Source organism: Harpegnathos saltator, unplaced genomic scaffold (genome assembly GCF_003227715.2).
Source record: "Harpegnathos saltator strain DR-91 unplaced genomic scaffold, Hsal_v8.6 scaffold384, whole genome shotgun sequence".
Taxonomy (NCBI): domain Eukaryota; kingdom Metazoa; phylum Arthropoda; class Insecta; order Hymenoptera; family Formicidae; genus Harpegnathos; species Harpegnathos saltator.
The window spans coordinates 688,793-706,949 of NW_020230188.1; the positions used below are offsets into that span (position 1 = coordinate 688,793).

The following is an 18,157-nucleotide window of genomic DNA, read 5'->3' on the forward strand; positions in this document are numbered from 1 at the left end:
GTCGTCGCAGTGACGACGACGAGACGTGACGTCGAGCGCAAAGCGTCACTTTTCCTCTCACTCTTCCTTCACGAAGTTATGACTTTTCTCAGATTGATATCACCGTCGTAGCATGCTTATCGCGGCACGGCTTATTGCGACGACGCGACGTGACGTCGCGGCGGGCGACGTCACTCTTTCGTGCACTCTTCCTCCGTGACGTTACGACTTTCCTCGGATTGATATCACTCCGACAACTGTCATGCATTTATCCATTCGCGTCACAATGGTCGCGGAGGCGCGCGTCTCGCGTAGACAAAAGACTGCGGCGACGCAAGCAGCCTAATTGCAACCCGGCGATTGTGCAACGAACGCGACGACTTTTCTCGGCGTTGGTGGTAAATTCCGCTCGCACTAATGAGTTTGTCCAGCCTAAGCAATATCACATAAATTTGCAAAGAGAACGGGAAGAGAGAACGTGAAGAAGCGCAAAGAAATAAATACCATTATACCATGTCGAGAAATTGTGCGATGAGGTGCCGAACACCGTGTTACAGAGTAACAGATAAGCCTGTTATCAGCGCGGGACAATAGCTGACGTAGAAAGTGTTATCTTCAGGAGAGAGAAAAGAAACTTGGACTTCCGGCGGAGTGGACAATTCGCTGGATCACTCGCTCGCTCGGCGCTCGGCGGATAAACGCGATGGGACCTGTTGGAGATACTTTCGAAGTTCACGGAGAAAGTTACGCCTGGTTGACTCTAGGCGGGTGCCAGGCGACTCGTCTAGACGAATAAAAGGAGCAGCATCGGTGATCTCGCGATTTTGCCTGCCCGGTTTCGACCCAGTTTTTGCGCGCACCTTGCGCGCATTTTTCGCACCGCGACATTCTTCTTACTCACGACGAGTCGCTCGCTCGCTCTCTATGACACGATCTCGCCGGCGCGAACACTTTCGATCTTAATTGAGCGCATTTTTCGTGCCAATCTTTCTTTCTAATGGAAGCGAGCAAAGTGGTGACTGTTAATGAGAGCCGTCTCGTTAGTCGGTCGATCTTCCATCGACGAGAATTGAGCGCGAGCGCTCCAGAGAGAAGAACGTTGCGCATTTATCGCACGACTGCACGATTAATCAATTAAGTATCAAGTATGTCGAAAGTAGTCTAAAAGAAAGAAAGAAAGCACTAAAATCAGCGAGATTCCGAGTGACGGCCGTACGAAATTTTCAATCAGCTCGGGGATCATCAGGTTCGTCGCTCAGCACAATATAATCAGAACTTGATGATTCGCTTCATCACTCTCTCACGTGAATGCGCTGCTTTGCAAATGCGCTGCGGTCATACGGTCATCTCTTTTACGTAAAGAGATAGTTGGTATAATGAGACACTAACACTCTGACATTCCGTGTTTGGAGATGTCAAAGAGGAGAAAGGAGCTAATAACGCGTCGCGCATGACGCGTTTGCGTCGTGTTTCGGACGCGCGTCGCCTACTTTCGTTTTCATCTAGAATACGATCTGCATAAATTTTCAATATTTGTACACACAAACGGTGCGCGTAACCGTTTACGTTCACGGCATTCATTATTTTTCTGTCATACCGCACCCTCGCGATTCGTTCACGTGCCGATTTTTATTAAGAGGCCAGAAGCCTTCCTTCCGTTCGTGCAAACGTCATAATTTCGCGACTTATACAGCAGCGTCTTCTCTCTCTCTCTCTCTCTCTCTCTCTCTCTCTCTCTCTCTCAGCTTGCTCGAAACCGGATCACACGGATTCCGCAAATTGCGCCATGCGACTTTGTGAATCATCCCACATGGAGCACATTCACATTTTTACGCTCGAATATCAGACCGATTAGCGGCATCGATTTTTTCTTTATTCATCATTGACGTAGCTTGTCGGGCGTGTTAAAAAGAAAAAAAAAAAAAGAAAAAATGTCAATTGTCGCACTGTCACCTGTCGTCCTTGGGCGTCGCGTATTATCGAGACGGATCCGCGAGACGGATTCGCGTAATTTACACGATCAGCGCGTAGGAATGTTACGGCAATCGGCTAGCTGATCTCAAAGTCAATCAGGGGCGGCTGGCTCGCCGATCGTTCATCGATTGGCACGCGAACGCACGCGTCGTCGACGCGCGAGTCCGAGTGGGAAAGTGGCGCGAAGCCAGAGTCCGAGTTTTGCGTACGCGCCGCCGAAAAAAATAATTTCATCGCGCGATTGTCCCATCACCCTCGGTCGGCGTGTCGCCGACTTTCACCGGTGCTTAAATAATAATTCACAGCCCGAACGATTTCCTGAAGCCCGTGCTCGTCGTCGGCGTCGGCGTCGTAAATTCGCAAAAAAACGAGAGTGTCCTGGATAAAACGTCACAGCGACGCCGTTTTCCCCCTGACGACTCGGATTGATGACCGGGCGAGAATTTGTTCGGAAGTTCGAAGTTTAAACAGCCAGCCAGCGGCTGTAAATCAGCGTATACCTGGCGTTATATATACGACATATTAGCGCCAAGTAACTCGAGAGAGAGAGAGAGAGAGAGAGAGAGAGAGCTGTTCAGTCGAGATGCAACAAATTGCAGGTCTGAAAAGCACCCGTACATTCCAAAATGTGTGCGTTCCGCCGCGCACGCGCTTTTTCCTCTGTTTATATACATAAAAAAGATATAATTTTCTAAAAGCCCGAGGAGACAATTGCCGGATTATTAATTAGCGATTTTCGTAAGTACGTACGACGGATAAGAAATCTGGATGTGACGAGACGGAAGGTTTCTCCCATTTCTTTCATGCTCTTTTTCGGTAAAACAATAGCTCGCGCTCATTCCCAGAACAGGCTCGGTTGCACTTAATTGTCTGAGATTACTTCCTAAATGTTTGCGGCAGTCAAGCAAAGCGTGGAGAAACATTGTGCGAATCTGAATGGGCGACTATGGGCGCGGTGCGCGGTGAACAGATCGCAGGTAGAATTTTATCATTGCATTTGCCGTACAGGCGATATTGCGACAGGTGCGAATTATTCTCTCTCGTGCGAAAATTGTCGCACGCACGTCGTAGTACACTTTCATCCGCGTTTTTTGGAATACGCGCGTGAGCTCTCACCTCGATTGAACAAAACGGAGATGTGTTGGGCGCGCGAGACACTTTCTAGAGTGTCAACGAAATTAGGTATACCTCGCCGTATTCCGTGGAAGCCATTTGGAGACAAAAGAACAATGCGGCGAGAGATTAGGCAGTAGCAGTCCATCATGGATTTTGACGACATCAAGGTGTCGTTCACCCCTCGGGGAACAGCAGTCGCGGATGAATCTCGAAGGATACGTGTCATTCGCAGGATTTCAACAAGGTGTTGACGACTAATGCCCTCCGTTTGTGTCTACGTCTACGATAATACTACCAATAATAATAAGCTGCACAAGCATGTGCAGAGATGTGGGGAATCAGACAGACAGACAAATGATTAGAACTGCAGCACACGCACGATACCTCGAAATTATTCGTTCGCGACGTCAATCATCGAAGAGGCTATACTTAGCTCCCGAGTGAGACAGGATATTCTTCCTGGATTCGCGCGACCCCCCACCGAGTGGCGCGAGTGTTACGGAAGGTCGTTGAAGCCGTGGGCGATATAAAAAGAAGAGGGAGAAGGAGAAGAGGAAAGTCATCCTGAATCGCCGAAGGACAATCGCGTCCTCCACGACGGGCGCCGGTTGGTTTTCTTCTGATCCGGAGCGTGGAGAGGTGGCGGCGGCGGCGGCGGCGGCGGCGGCGGCGGCGGCGACGGCGACGGCGGTCTTGTCGCCTCGCGCGCGGCGAACATAGTGGGGGCCACGCGAGAGAGTTTTACGTACCGAAATGAAACTACTCGGCGGAGAAAGTGAGAGCAGACGTACGACGTCGGACACTGAGCACACGACGAGCAGAGGCGTGCTTCTTCGGGGCTCCTCCAAGAGAGGAGATAGACATGGTGTGAGCCCGTCACGGTGCGGACCCCGCGTGCTCGCTGATTCGCTTCATTCGGGTAGAATAGAACACCGCGAGCGGTAGTGGTGTGTCCGAAGAAGATCCGAAGAGGAATTGTTTCGGAGAGGACGTCGGAAAGGTCGGACCGCCAGAATTGCGATCTACTCTTCGTCCGGGGAATCTTCGGCGGAGGACACGGTCGATCACGTGTCCGCGAATCAGTGAGAGTGAGAGGAATAGAGGTGTGTAATCGTGACGGTCAATTGGTGGTGGAAGGTCGAAGCTGAAGAGTCCACGGACCGGTGCCCGTGGAAACTCGAGCTCGAGCCTGTTTGACAATTAGAAGCGACCTCGCTCATTTACCGAACCTTATCGATAGGTCAATAAGACCTTATCGTGACGTGATAACGCGCGAAGACGACTGTCTCGGCTCCGGACAGTTTGACGGTTTCAAAGTAAGTTCACGAAGGGAGCGGGACTCGCACGCTGGGGATACGTAAATCGCGCGAGTGTTCACGGCTTCGCGTGACGTAATTGAGATTGGGAATCGAGGACGAAGACTCATCTCGCGCTGACACTGAGACGCGCTCGTCGCAACGGTACCCTCGGTTGTGTTATGGTGCTGAGGACTACTTCGGTCAGACGAAGAGGCCGCAGAAGAGAGGGTGGCAGGAGTAATATCCTGGCGGGATCCTCCTGAGAAATCGTTCTCCTATTGGCTCAATCGATCGAGGAGAAATCCAGAAAGATCAGGTCCGGTTCGATCCGGTGAGTCGGTGAGTGCGATTTGCTTTTCTACATCTAGATGTAGAATTTGCCTGGACCTTGTTCTTCTTCATCTTTTATTTCTTAATTTCAAGACACCGACAGCGACACCGAACATGAAAAAGTGGTATGCAAATATTACGCTAGTTGCTGGCAACTGCTTCATGATAATCTTGAAAAACGGCTTTCTCGGTGTTGTAAGATTGATTAAAGTTGAAAGTGAAATTGATTAAAGTCTAATTGTACAATACTCGAAGTTCCTTTTTATCAAGACGAGAAGAAAATAAGAATATCGTTCCTCGTTAAAAACGGAAGGAAAAGCAACCTGCTGAGAGAAAGGATCGATCGTTGCATTTCCGTAATAAAATGTATGTTTAGGATAATCGGCTCGTCGTACGGTTCATTATCGCAATAGCAACGGCTGGCGTTATCGATCGATATTCCATTCCACTTAGCGCGGCGCGCTTTGAAAAAAATGTATCTCTCTCGATTCAAGCAATCAGCCTGACTTTTTTTCTTAACAATACAAAACTCGATCTGCGTAGAGCGATCAGCACTCAGCTTCGAAAACCTCGGGACTTTCTCCCGCGGTTCTTCCTTGTGATGTCGATCGTACGTACGATAAATCGCACACATACGAGGATCTCGCATCTCCCAAAGCAGATCAAATTTATTCGATTTATTTATCGGGATTATCGACGCGATGGTTGAAGGCACGTGGAACGGAACGTGGTTCGGTTTCGTTTCGTTAGGCTTAATGTACGATTAAGCGGCAGTTACTATAAAAGCTGGGAGAAAGCAAGATCGCCCCGGTGGAGAGCACCTATCTTTCCAAAGAGAGGCTACTCGCAGCCGTCTCTTATGTATAAAAAGTGTGTTAAGCGAAAAACGCAAGCCGGTGCGTGCGGTGATTTTGATGCATGGAGGTGATCGGTGCCACATTCGTTCTCAACCTGGATTCCAAGTTCGCCCAACATCAATTAAGTTTAATAACCGCGTCGCCTTGGTGCTGTCTCGCGTGTAGATTCGCGTGCGTAATGGCAACGTTCCACAACAAGACGATGAGAAGAAAAGAAATATTTGAGTAAAAAGCAGCACTCGATATCACATGTCAGATGATTGGCAATCGTCGGTAATAATGATCGAATTACAAATAATTCAACGATTGCACGATTTGAAATCGCTATAAACGCCGGTAAAAGGCGATACGCGTTTTCTCTCTCTCTCTCTCTCTCTCTCTCTCTCTCTCTCTCTCGTGCAGAGATTCGACACGACTACGAGATACATGCGTGCGAGACAGTTTCACTGAGACTCTTACTTTACGGAACAATTGTACAACTCGCAACAAATTTTACGCGACGAGTGAAAGGCGAAGAAAGAAAAGAAAAAAAGAAGAAGAAGAAGAAGAAGAACGTTTCGGGCGGACTCGAAAGTAATGTATTTTTTAATCTCGAACGAGAAGAAAGTTCCCGCTAATTTCGGAAGGAAGACGCGGTTTCGCAAGAGACGTGTGATCGCCGGCTTAACGCGCGGGCAGCTCGTCGCGTCACGTGGCGCCGTGTTGCCTCGAGCCTGCAGGTTTTTTTAAGTTTCTGTCCTCGTAGGCAGTGAAAGTACTTCCGTTCTTTCTCAAAACGAAGCGCTCGCGAGAGCGTCGCATTGAGGATGCACGCTTCGGTACCATTGTGCGCGTTGCCCAAACACTCCTTGCGCGTTTACGTAATGGAATTCGATAGAGGTCTCAGGAGAAACGTTGACTGGAGGAGGAGGAGGAGGAGGAGGTGGAGGAGGAGGAGGAGGAGGAGGAGTGCCCATCGCTGGACGAGCAGCCTTTTAACTCGCGTCAATCGAACGGATAGAGTCGCGCGTGAGGTTTCCGCGTGGAATCGAGAAATTCCCTCGCGAGGTAAATCGACCGCCGATGGGGACGTTTCCGTCGGCGCAAAAGGCGAGTTCCGATCGCCGGTCGAGGGGCGACCGCATCTCGGGCCTGAGAACGACACAGAAACCAAGTGGCCAGGGTGAGAAGATTCGTTACACAATGGAAAGTGTTCGTCACGAAAGATATCGGTGAATTAGACCGAGAAAACGCCTACTCTTTTCAAGGCCGTGAATAAGAGCAGCATGGCTGCGCGACGCGCGCGAGATTTCTTCGGAGAAGAAACCGGTTTCTATTATATCTTCCGAAAGGAAGCGCGGGTGAGTTTTCGAAACGCCGAGGCCGAGGCGGCTTTTAAGCGACCATGTAAGTGGGCGTGTAACGTCGGGGGGGCGCCTATACCGCTCCTAGTCGCTCGAAAGCAACGTCGACGTCAGCCGACGTGACAGTCGGCGACAGATTAATTCCGAGCATGTCGAGCAATTACAAATTGCCGCGGCGACGTTATGTCCGCGTTATTAAGAGGGAACACCGGCCACGTGACGTGACGAGCAGATAATGTGGGCGATGGCGGGATATTTATGCTGAAGAAGCTTATAACAATAACAGTTTGAAAATGTAGCAGTTGACGCGCTCGAGAAATCCTAGGAGTTATCATTACGCGCACGTTACACGGCAAATTAGCCACGTTCTCTCAATGAATGCGTGAGCGGGACGAGCGCCTTCAACACGTATCATTTAACAATAGATTATATATATATATATATATATATATATACACACGCTCTCAAGATATGCAATCGCATGTATAATGTTATAAAAATCAAGTCAGAACGTGACGTTGGCTCTTACCAGTCTTCAATTATACGTTTGAAGGCATTATTTAATTTCTTTTCATTATATAATTCCGGGCGCACGCGCTTCACATCGTGTATCATCGCCGGATCGTCGTGGCTCAATGGCGCGTGGAACTTTTTCCACGTGTGACGTACCGCGACGCTGCTTTCATTGTTATGTATTAGCTGTCGGCGCGATGCGATCCGAAGGAAAATCGCGGCTGATCCTCTGGCAGCGCGGAACGCGCGAGAAGAGGACGATTGTCCTTCGATTTGGGCGAAAGTAATGGCGCGAGCGCGCGTCGCCGCATCGCCATGGAGAAAGTGATGGCTCCTGCGACGGCGGCGTTTCTTAATGTCGATGCGAAAACGCGGAATCCGAAGCCCCGCTCGCGGACTCGGATATCGCGGGCTCGCGGATCACCGAGCGAGGAGAAGGATACGCCAGCCGATCTATCTATGTGGGTGCCTGCACGTGCGTACATGCGTGAGTGCGTGCGTTGCTTTCACTGACAGCTGGGAACGTATGCGCGAACTGTGCGTGCACATCTTCCAGCGGGTGCTGCTCGCTCCAGCGGGTGATCGCTCGACTATGCGCTCGTCTTCGCGGTGTAGCGCGTTTCCTCCGCCGAGTTTCTCGCCGACATGAATTTCCCTTTAATATTTTAAATTAATTAATTGTCGAAAGCAGCAGGCTGAACGATAAAATTCGACTGTCACCGGAGGACTGCAACAGGAGACATATCTATTTGATGATGTCAAAATGTCGGTCACAAAGCTGACGGCCTTTCGTCGACAGCGTCTTGTGCGAAGCGGCATCAACGGTATTGTTTCGTCAACGTTGTACGATAATATTAATAGACTGAGAAATTAATGACGTCTTTTCGCGGTACAGCGATACCAGTGACGTCGCCGGGATATGTCGGTATTTGACGTCGGTATTTGACGTCATCTTGGAAAGTCTGTTTCGTCGTAAGAGCGATGAAAAAATCGAACGAGTGACGCCTCGCTGGCTGAGACGATATATCAAAGATTAGCCCAGACAGTCATGTGTGCAACACATTGTCATTCATTTCCGCAGTTCAACGCACTCGTAACTTGCTTCATGGGAGCATCGCAGGCACGGTCGGTCGGTTTGCAAACGTAAAAGTGAATTACAGCGTTTCGCACACAGCTGGCGGTAGCTGGCGTAGGCGAGGGGAGAAACGGAGAGGATGTCGTGAGTCGCGATCGAGCGGAATTATGAAGATCGGGACAAGGGCGACCGCGCGTTATAGTAATCGGACACTTTCACGGTGAAATTCCGCGGCGCAACAGATTCGCATGCATTTGCGTGATGTTTCGCGACGACGACGTTCGCTCGATGCGACAGGACAAAGGGGATAATAGGGAGGATAAAGACAGGGGCGGCGCACGCTGGGGAGCTTAGCGGCGAGCAGCGACTCGTAACTTCCGCCGCCGCGCCGCGCCGCGGCGGCGACGGCGGCGGCCTGGTGCTGCGTGAACGTGAACTTCACACTGTCGTGCACGCAAGAAGTGCACTTTCACTTCTGGTGGATCCACGTGACGGAGAGCCAATGACCTACTAACACATCGAACCGTTCACCTCGCCGCGGCGCGCACGATTGTTGGTCCGGCAAGGCCGTCCACCGGGGGGATTATCCAACGAACAATTATACGCTTCCCTCCTTTTTTCTCTCCTTTCGGCGGCGGCCCCGACGCCTCTCGCGAGAGTCGCTCGACTAGACCGAACGAGCGAGGTAACACGATCGACGTCAACGTCGATCGTACGTACATGCGCGTTTTCTCGCTTTTCTCGTCTGAATTTGGCCGCGCCGCGGCGGAATTCCGTGGGTTTCTCGTCAATTCGTAGTGGATTCTTGTACGGAAACGCGCTGGGAAATCCGGACAGTCTTCTCGAGATCCTCGCGCGATTACCGCGCGCGCGCGCGCGCGGATCTGTGCAAATGAGCGGGAGGATTGACTGCAACATTATTAAGCGTTCTCGTCGCGTTTTCTCTCGCTGATGTTGCTGATCGGACAATAATTTCATCCTACGTCGAATGCTGCGCGCGGGTCCAGACGGTGGATCTTCTCTCGTGTGTAAACGCCGTGATGTTCGGTTCCGGGTGAACTTCTTTACTTTCACTCGTTACGGAGGATCGTGACGCAAACTGGATTTCGTCGCGAGAGGAATTCTCGCTTGGAGAGGGGCAGGGAGCCTCGAGGAAGTTGTTTTCCACTTTGCTTCGTTTGCCTCCGAGCGTTACCTTAGCGTCGCGGATCTCGCCGTTCGTTTACACCCAAGCCGAGTCGCGTGGAACTGGGATATCAAAGAGATTGCGGTTACTTCGACTTCGGGGTCGGTCAACAAGATGTTGACAATTCACGAGGCGGGTGAACGCGAACTAAGAAAACGAAAGCTGCACGATAAATTTACCTTCGAAGAGCGCGAAGAGGATGACTTTAAATATTCATCGAGCTCTCTCGATCGGATGCTGCTCGAGAAAAGAGAGAGAGAGAGACAGAGAGAGAGAGAGAGAGAGAGAGAGAGGTTTTACTGTAGTTCCAGCTTTAAAAATATATCCCCGTACAATTCGCTTTCATACCTCGTAACTTCCTGTAAAGAAACAGCGAACGAACCGTGCCAAAAGAAAGTTCCTCCGCGATCGCTCACGAGGCCCCGCTACCCGATAATTGTAAGCAGAGAGGCAGAGGCATTCCTCGACTATTCGAAGCAAAATCTTCGAGGATTCCACCTGATTGCAAGTCCGGGCGACGCGCGTTTTCTTTCGCCGGGAATCACGCGCCGGGAATGGCGCTCGATGATGATTAACGACTCGTGAAACTCGACTCGAGGAGAAAATCGCTCCGGCTCGGCGGGAGTAAAGTGACAGATCGTCCGAGATCGGCCCAACATCGCCATGCGTGGAAAGGTGAGGTGACTCGGATTCTCGCACGTGCGCGTCTCTCTCTCTCTCTCTCTCTCTCTCGTCGCGCGCTGGCTCGCGAGAGTATCTATCTATTTTTCCACTTTCTTCCCTACACACTTTTCTCTCCGATGAAGCCGCCGGAATCATTTGCATTGTCGCGCGAGTGTCTTCTTTCCCTCCGGCTTGGAAACAAGCTCGACCGTCGCTCGCGTTAGTATCTAATAAGAGAGGTATACACCGGCTGGTGTTCTGTTCACAGCGATACGATGGGTGCATCGAGGCCGCGCCATTGGCTTCTCGCTGCGGTCGTCCTCCTTACCGTCTCCTCGAGTCTCATGGCGAGCGAGAGCCAGCTGAGCTTGAGCAACTCCGACTCCTCCGCGAGCATCGACGCCCTGAGGAAAGAGACTAATCGCACGAGCGGGACGGCGACGATTCGCCGGCGAAGGTACGTGCGATTTCCCACGGGGCCCTCTTACCTCTTCGACAGCGGCCCGCTGCTCGGCAGGAACCTTGGGCCGCACCCGACCACGCGCTTCGCACCTCAGGTCCAGTTCCCCTCGTGGAGGCAACACAAGTCCCTCTGGAGGAGCCCCGTCGCCGATTACAACAGACCGGTGATGGCCCATCGAAGCCCGCGACTGATATTTCGCGACAACGACTTCCTGCCGCCGGTGGGGGGCGGCGCGGCCTCCTTCTTCCAGCAGTCAAATCAGCTGCCAGAATTCGAGGATGACGTCCGAGGTAAGAGTCTCTTCCTTTCTCTTCTTCGTTTTTATTCTCTCCCGCGCTGATGCATCCGTCGTTTACCATGATCTCTATCTCTCTTTCTCCTCGACTGAATTTCAGTCGGTGAAGCTTACCATTCTTGTTGCTCTACAATCTTTCGAGGAAGAACATCTTCGCGTGAACCATACAGACTTCCTTCTCGACTTTATTATTTCGGCAATTCTTCTGCATGCGATTACCCGGACATTGTAAATTACTCGCGACCCAAATGATAAATAGTAATCTTGCGGAAACTCTGCGGGCTGCAGCGGGCTGTGCTTGTAACGCACTCAGGCACGTTGCATTTAATACGATGACGCGGGTTGAGTTTCTCGCAGCTCGCTCTTTTAAAAAGCGTTCGACCAAGCGTTTCCCCTCTCGCTTTCTTCAGTTTGTTTCTCACACACGTGCGAGCTCGCGTAATCCGTTATCGCTTCTGCCGTAACGCTCGCTTTGCCGTGCACACAAACAGCGTTTCGTCGGCTGGACGCATAGAGAAGTGTGTGAATGCAAATGACGCGTTATGTAGAACTTTCGAGGCATTTCAATAGCAAACGAACCGACTCGTATATCTTCGGCACGATCGAGTGAAATAACTCGCGCTCATAAGAGTGTGAGATACTTGATGCCGATCTTGCGGTCGCGAGGCAAGCTTCAAACGGCTACCGGCCATTTCTTCTACGCGATAAAAGCGCATGCATGCGCGTGAAAAGTACAAGGCAGGGGATACCCTGCAGTCTCGAGCCGCAATTGCTGAAAAACAGACCAACCAATTAACCCTCATCCAATGCTTTACGTTCCTTTCCAGTCTCTGGTGATTTTAATTCGAGTCGGAAGTATGTTTTTCACCCGCAACGACAAAGCCCCGGAGGAAACAATCGTCTCACCGCGGCTTACGATTAATAATTCCATCTTTCTCCCGGACGAACAGCTTGTCTTTATTTCAGATCATCGGAAGCAGACGCCCGAGGATTATCCCAGATTGGAAACAGGTACGTGGAGCGTCGCGCGGCGAGAGGATCAATAAGCTAACGACGTTGCTTCAGACGGGGCTTCCGATGTTTACCGCGATTCTTATACGGTTCTCGGCCACTTTACTTAATCGCTCCCCCGCTCTCAGACCTTTCTCGTCTCTTCTCTCGGGGGGTAAACCCGAGAAAAAAATCGGACGGTCGGTCGCGCAATCCCTCCCGCTTCACAGCGCGGCTTTAATGGTCACGGCACGCGAAACTTATTTCCGCTACATTCGACAGTTTCCGTTTCGAGGCCCGAGACGCGGAAATTCTTACGACATCGTCGACGTCGCGCTTTACCGCCGGCCGCGGCGAGTCGTCGTCATGCCGGGCTGGTACGAGTCCTTTTTACGATTGCCCAAACCGTCGGCCCTCTGCGGAACCGTGTCGGGAGAACCCCCGTCGCGCCGTCGCGACGGGGAGAAACGATCACTCGGCATTATCGGCGGCTGGTCGACAATGCTTTTTCTATTCATCGCACTCATTGCTGCGCGGACATTCCTATCATGATCGGTTTTCACCAAGGCCGCTCTCTGATCCTCCGTGATCCCTCCGCGCGTCTGTCTGTCGCTCTGGCCGCGTGCGACCTCGGGTCGCCGCAAGCCCGAGCATTTTACTATTCCACAGCGATGGATTCAGACGGCGAGATTGAGTTTGGCTGAATTTCTCACTTTCGCGTTGGTAGCGTAGAAACGCTGGCAGATCACACATTGGTAGAAAATAGAAGTACGTGTTCTATCTCCGTTGGGTATTCTCGACTGTGCGAATCTGTCCGTCAGGACGCTGCGTCTCCTCCGGATCTGTGCAGTTTATTCTCACAGCTCGAGTAAAAAGTACGCCAATTTCGCAAAGCTGCAGCACGCAGCTTGAGTATCTTTTCGCTTTTCTGCGATCGCACCGGAGCTTGAAGCGGTCGTTTCGTACTGCGAAATTCGACTTGGAGTAATCGGCGAAGTAAGCGCGACGGCTTTGAGAATTCGTACGCGCAGCTACCGATCGCGCGATCGTACTGATCGTATGACCGTAACAATAATCAAGAGTGCCGGAAGAAAGAGGATCGGTCGGACAGAGTGCTCCTTGGGCAGACGATTTTTCAGACTGGCAGTGAGAGATACATCGGAATCGTACGTGCGACGCTACGACGGATGTGTAACACGCAGCAGCAGCCGCCACGAGTGTGCGAGGAGTTGCTTTATTGAGAATTCGCAATTTTTTTCCGTGCGCTCGAGCCCCCTCGAGCTTCCTCGACTTTTGCGACTGAATGACGAACAGTAAATTTTGAAGCAGTATTTTGAAGCTCGCTTAACAATCGCAACGCGACAAGCTCCTTCGGCATGCTCTCCGCGGGCTTCTCAGACTTCTTCTTCTTCCTTCTCCGGCTAGACCGCGCCTCGTAAATTCCTCCCGGCAGCCGCGAGAGGCAGCAGGCGAGAAAGACAAGTTTCCGTATTTTCTGCAGAGACGCGCCAAGAAAAAAGGCCGCTGTGGAAAGGCGACGATACATTGTGCGCGGATGGACGGAGCTGCGAATTTTTTCTAATGTGCTGGATGTCTGCTGGCCTATTGGACGGCAGCTGCGGCGGCATTATGTTCGCGTGTTGTCAGCGGAAAGACCCTAAAGCTCTCACTGATTATAACCTGATCGAGTCGCCTAGAGATCAATCTCGGCCGCTTCCGCTGGATTTGTACACGGGGACCGCCAGCGACGATCGTAAGTCCTTCCTTCGAAAACGCATGCCCTCCGTAGCACATTGCACACACTCGCGAGCACACCGCAAGCATGAGTTCTTTCCTAGTCTCTCTCTCTCTCTCTCTCTCTCTCTCTCTCTCTCTCTCTCTCTCTCTCTCTCTCTTTCACTCTCTCCGCTCCTCATCGTCAACTGCGTTACGACCCAAGCGCACTCGCATGCGCACCGAACATGTATCACCGTTTCCTTCCATTCCTCCTTTTTCTGTCCCAAGAGAGTGCACGCTTCCCTCTCGCTGGATAGATTCCACTCATCGTCCCGACTTCTTTCTCTTCTTCCTCAGTGATACAGCTTTCTCCCCATCTCTCGAGTATATTTTTCCTCGTGTGCGTTTCTTCACTCTTCTCTACTCCCAAACTGTGTCACGTGTGAAATGTACAATTCACGCATGCATCACCAATGCCTCTTGTCTTCCCGTGCATGTTTGCCCGGAGATTGGTTTTCCGATATCGGAGCGGCATGTTTGTGCCCCCCTAATATCTGCTTAAGTCCCCGTTAATGACTGCAAATGTCAGTTTCGTCGATTTCGATCCCTCTCTCTCTCTCTCTCTCTCTCTCTCTCTCTCTCTCTCTGTCTCTGCTTCTCGTCGCGATGTGAAAACGGACCAGTTGAAATCACACAGGAATCTACGTGAAGAGAAACAGCACTAGGACGAGTAAAAGTCTACTAGAACGAAAAGTCTGATGAGAGGATGGCGTTAAAAAAGAAAAAGCGCAACGAGCGCATGGATGGTAGATGTAACGATTGCCGTCACCCATGGATTAAATTTCCCCGATGGTGAAACGTGTTTTTCTGCGGAAACATCGGCTCGTAAAACTTTGGCGATCCGCACTGCCCGCCTCTTTCTCATGATCGACACGGTAAAACGCTTCGCTGTATTCGCGCGACAACAGCCGTATGCCCGTTTTCGCGCGAGAACACTCCTACTCTGTATCTAGCAACGCACTAATAAGCGCGTGGATTTTTTGCCAAAACGATGCAGTCGACCAAAGACGAACGACGTCTCTTGGACACGTCCGATCGATCTCACCTAGAGGTAATCACCTAAGGAAAATCCTAAACTTTTTCATCTCTCTGGGTTTTCGGAGTCGTAAGCGCAATCCTGAAACGCGTCTCAGCAAAGATTTCAGTTGACGAAGAGTTAGCGAAGCGGATTAACAAAGATTCGAAGAATCCTCGCTCTTCTCGTATTATTTCCAATAAACAGTGCTGCATGGCATGGATTGTGCAAAATCGGTAACTCGTGTCGTCACGAGACAACGATTGCCAAGGACATCGTCGTTTTCGACTACTACTCGCGCTTTTACACTTATTACTAACTTATGTGTGCTCGGTTTCTCCTCTCCTCGAAATCTCTCGTCACAAATACACGCGGTATACGTTATTTTTTTCATATTTTATCTGTCGGGCAATATTACTCGAGAACATGAGCAGGGTCGACGCAACGCTCAAAGTTACTCAATAGGATATCATCGTAATTACATTATTACACGCAAAGTACGAACCGCGAGGCGAGGCAACGAAATCGGACGGAAGGAGCGCTATTAACGCCCGAGTCACCGCATTACTCCAAGTCCAATTTCGGCGATGTAACAGCGGGAAGAAACACTCTTTTTTCTTTTTCTCTCGCTATCGATTACTTCACACTCTCGACTCAAGAGCCGGAACGCGCGATTCGACACTGAAGGCGTCGATCGTAATGAAACCGCTACCGCGCGTTTTATTGTAATCAGTAGGTTGCGGCACGGCCAGAATTGCCGGATGTCCCGCGCATACGGAAGGATTCGATATTTATCCTTTGGTCTTTTATTCCTCGCAAACGCAAACGCCCTGTGAATGATCTACGAGATGAGACCTATCTCGTTACCTCGATCATCATCATCATCATCATACCTCTCTCCCATCCTACCTCTTTCCCATCATCCGGATGTTCCGCGAAATGACAAAATGAAACGCAATCCTCTCCTCGAATTAATTCACTCGATTCCTGTGTCGTCGTATTTCGAAAAGCAACATTTGGCAATCCTAGCGCACAGTTCGTCGCGTCGAGTAATTGGGCCCGCTACTGAGTCGCGCTAATTACAACGACGTCGCCTTAAAACTGCTCGCGAATCCAGATAATTGCGTTTTCCAGGTTGCGGCATACCCGTCTCGAAACAAACCGCGCAGAGGAGGATCGTTGGCGGCGACGACGCCGGTTTCGGTAGTTTCCCGTGGCAGGTCAGGCACGACGCGATCACACACACACACACACACACGCAAGAATCATCAATCAGGCTTCGAAAAGTCGCTATTAAAATTCCTTGTTTTTCTTCCCCTCGACAGGCATACATACGTATCGGATCCAGCAGATGCGGCGGCACCCTGGTCAATCGGTTCCACGTAGTCACCGCTGGCCACTGCGTCGCAAAGTGAGTGATATATATTGGAAGTATATTTCAGCGTACCGATTTTTACTACGGATTGAAATATTAAAATCAGCGAAACGCTTAGAGCGTCGGCGCGGCAAGTCCAGGTGACTCTGGGCGATTACGTGGTCAACTCTGCCAGCGAGTCTCTGCCAGCCTACACTTTCGGTGTTCGGGAGATTAGAGTTCACCCGTACTTCAAGTTCACGCCGCAGGCGGATAGGTGCGTTTACTTTGTATACTCCGCTCCGTTTTCCCGAGAATTCCTCAAATATGTCCCGAAGAAATGGGCTGTCTTTCTCAACCGGGCCGATCGTTTCGACCAGGTTCGACGTGGCTGTGCTTCGATTGGACCGACCGGTTCATTACATGCCCCATATAGCGCCGATTTGTCTACCGGAGAAGAACGAAGATTTCCTGGGTCAATACGGCTGGGCCGCGGGCTGGGGCGCTTTGCAAGCAGGTAATTCCGCCGTGTTCATGCGGAAAGCTTTATCAGTGAAAACGGCTCGTGTTTCATTTCTTTTTCTCGTCCATCGGATATCGGACTCGAGATGATTCTTCGGATTTTTCTCCCTGTGGCGAAATAAAATCTCGATGTAATTGTAGAAGCATTTCCTGAGATACGAGACCAACGACAGAAGGGAGAGATAAATAAAAGATTGATTTATACAACCGGATTTCTCTTTCCCCTTCTCCGCCTTCAAATCGAGGAAATTTTCTTCAATGACTCCTACCTTCTCACTCTCCGCACAGCTCTGTCCGCACTATCGCGAATTGTTCCGAAATGTTATTCAGGCTCCAGACTGCGACCCAAGACGCTGCAGGCGGTGGACGTGCCCGTGATCGATAATCGCGTCTGCGAAAGGTGGCATCGCTCCAACGGCATCAACGTTGTCATTTACGACGAGATGATGTGCGCCGGTTACCGCGGCGGCGGTAAGGACTCGTGTCAGGTAAGCGTTTCGTCACGATTGGGGGGGGGGGAGGGGGGCGCGTATTGTTTGAACGATGAATCGCTCGTCTCGTCTCTACGTGCCTTCCCCTCTTTTCCTCCCGCGTCATGCATCATAGATGCGTGAATCATTTCTTCTTCGCTTCTTCAGGGCGACAGCGGCGGCCCGTTGATGCTGGAGAAAACCGGCCGGTGGTATTTGATCGGCATAGTATCCGCCGGTTATTCCTGCGCGCAACCGGGTCAACCGGGGATCTATCATCGCGTGGCCAAAACCGTCGACTGGATCACGTATGTCATAAACTCGTAGCGCGTCGATCACCGGGCGAAGCAGCCGGGGGTCGTCGGCAAACGGGCCGCGGACTTTGCATGACACAAAGCTCCAGCATGGGGATACTTCGTGCCGAGGAGTACGACTTCAGGATCCGCGATCGCTCCTGAAGAATGACCGATGTGACGCAGCGGGAAGTTTTGATACGACAATCTAGTTTGAGCGCGATGCGCTTCATTCGAGACTATACTTAACGATGTTATAGCCATTTTTACTCTTATATATGCATACGCGAAATGTAAGAAAAATACTTAGGTGCAATCTACTTTCATTCCACGCAGAATCGACGGGAGACGACGAGTTAAGAGTGACATTGAATTTTCGTTAATATCGTTTCGGAGATGGATATAAAGAGAGACGACGTTCCCTATTGTAAATTGTAATGTTGTTAAATGTAACACGATTATTATATAAGTATTTTCATGTGGGGGGGGGGGGAGAGACGCGACCGCGCGAATGTCGCAAGTGTGATGTAATAATTTTACCGAAGTGAATGCTGTATTGTAAATTAAGCGTGTGTGACACACGTATGGATCTGCGCTTAATAAATGTAATTCCATTTCCAATTTCAACCGTCGATCGTGTTCCTC

At 50.8% G+C, this 18,157-nt stretch overlaps 1 protein-coding gene across 6 annotated transcripts; it reads left to right on the plus strand.

Annotated features, from left to right (window-relative positions):
- The first annotated feature begins 3,752 nt into the window (after positions 1–3,752).
- Positions 3,753–17,996, plus strand: LOC105188708 (tryptase). 6 transcript variants are annotated; one of them, XM_025300845.1, is made up of 10 exons: positions 3,753–4,706; positions 10,603–11,087; positions 12,059–12,103; positions 13,584–13,835; positions 16,008–16,093; positions 16,199–16,284; positions 16,355–16,504; positions 16,608–16,744; positions 17,080–17,237; positions 17,388–17,996. In XM_025300845.1, exons 2-10 carry the CDS (start codon positions 10,610–10,612, stop codon positions 17,544–17,546), a joined length of 1,551 nt encoding a protein of 516 aa, XP_025156630.1. In that variant the 5' UTR covers positions 3,753–4,706; positions 10,603–10,609; the 3' UTR covers positions 17,547–17,996. The 6 variants fall into 6 exon arrangements, with proteins under 6 accessions (XP_025156630.1, XP_025156632.1, XP_025156631.1 ...); XM_025300847.1 differs by having other exon boundaries at positions 16,367–16,504; XM_025300846.1 differs by having other exon boundaries at positions 3,753–4,172.
- Positions 17,997–18,157: the final 161 nt, after the last annotated feature.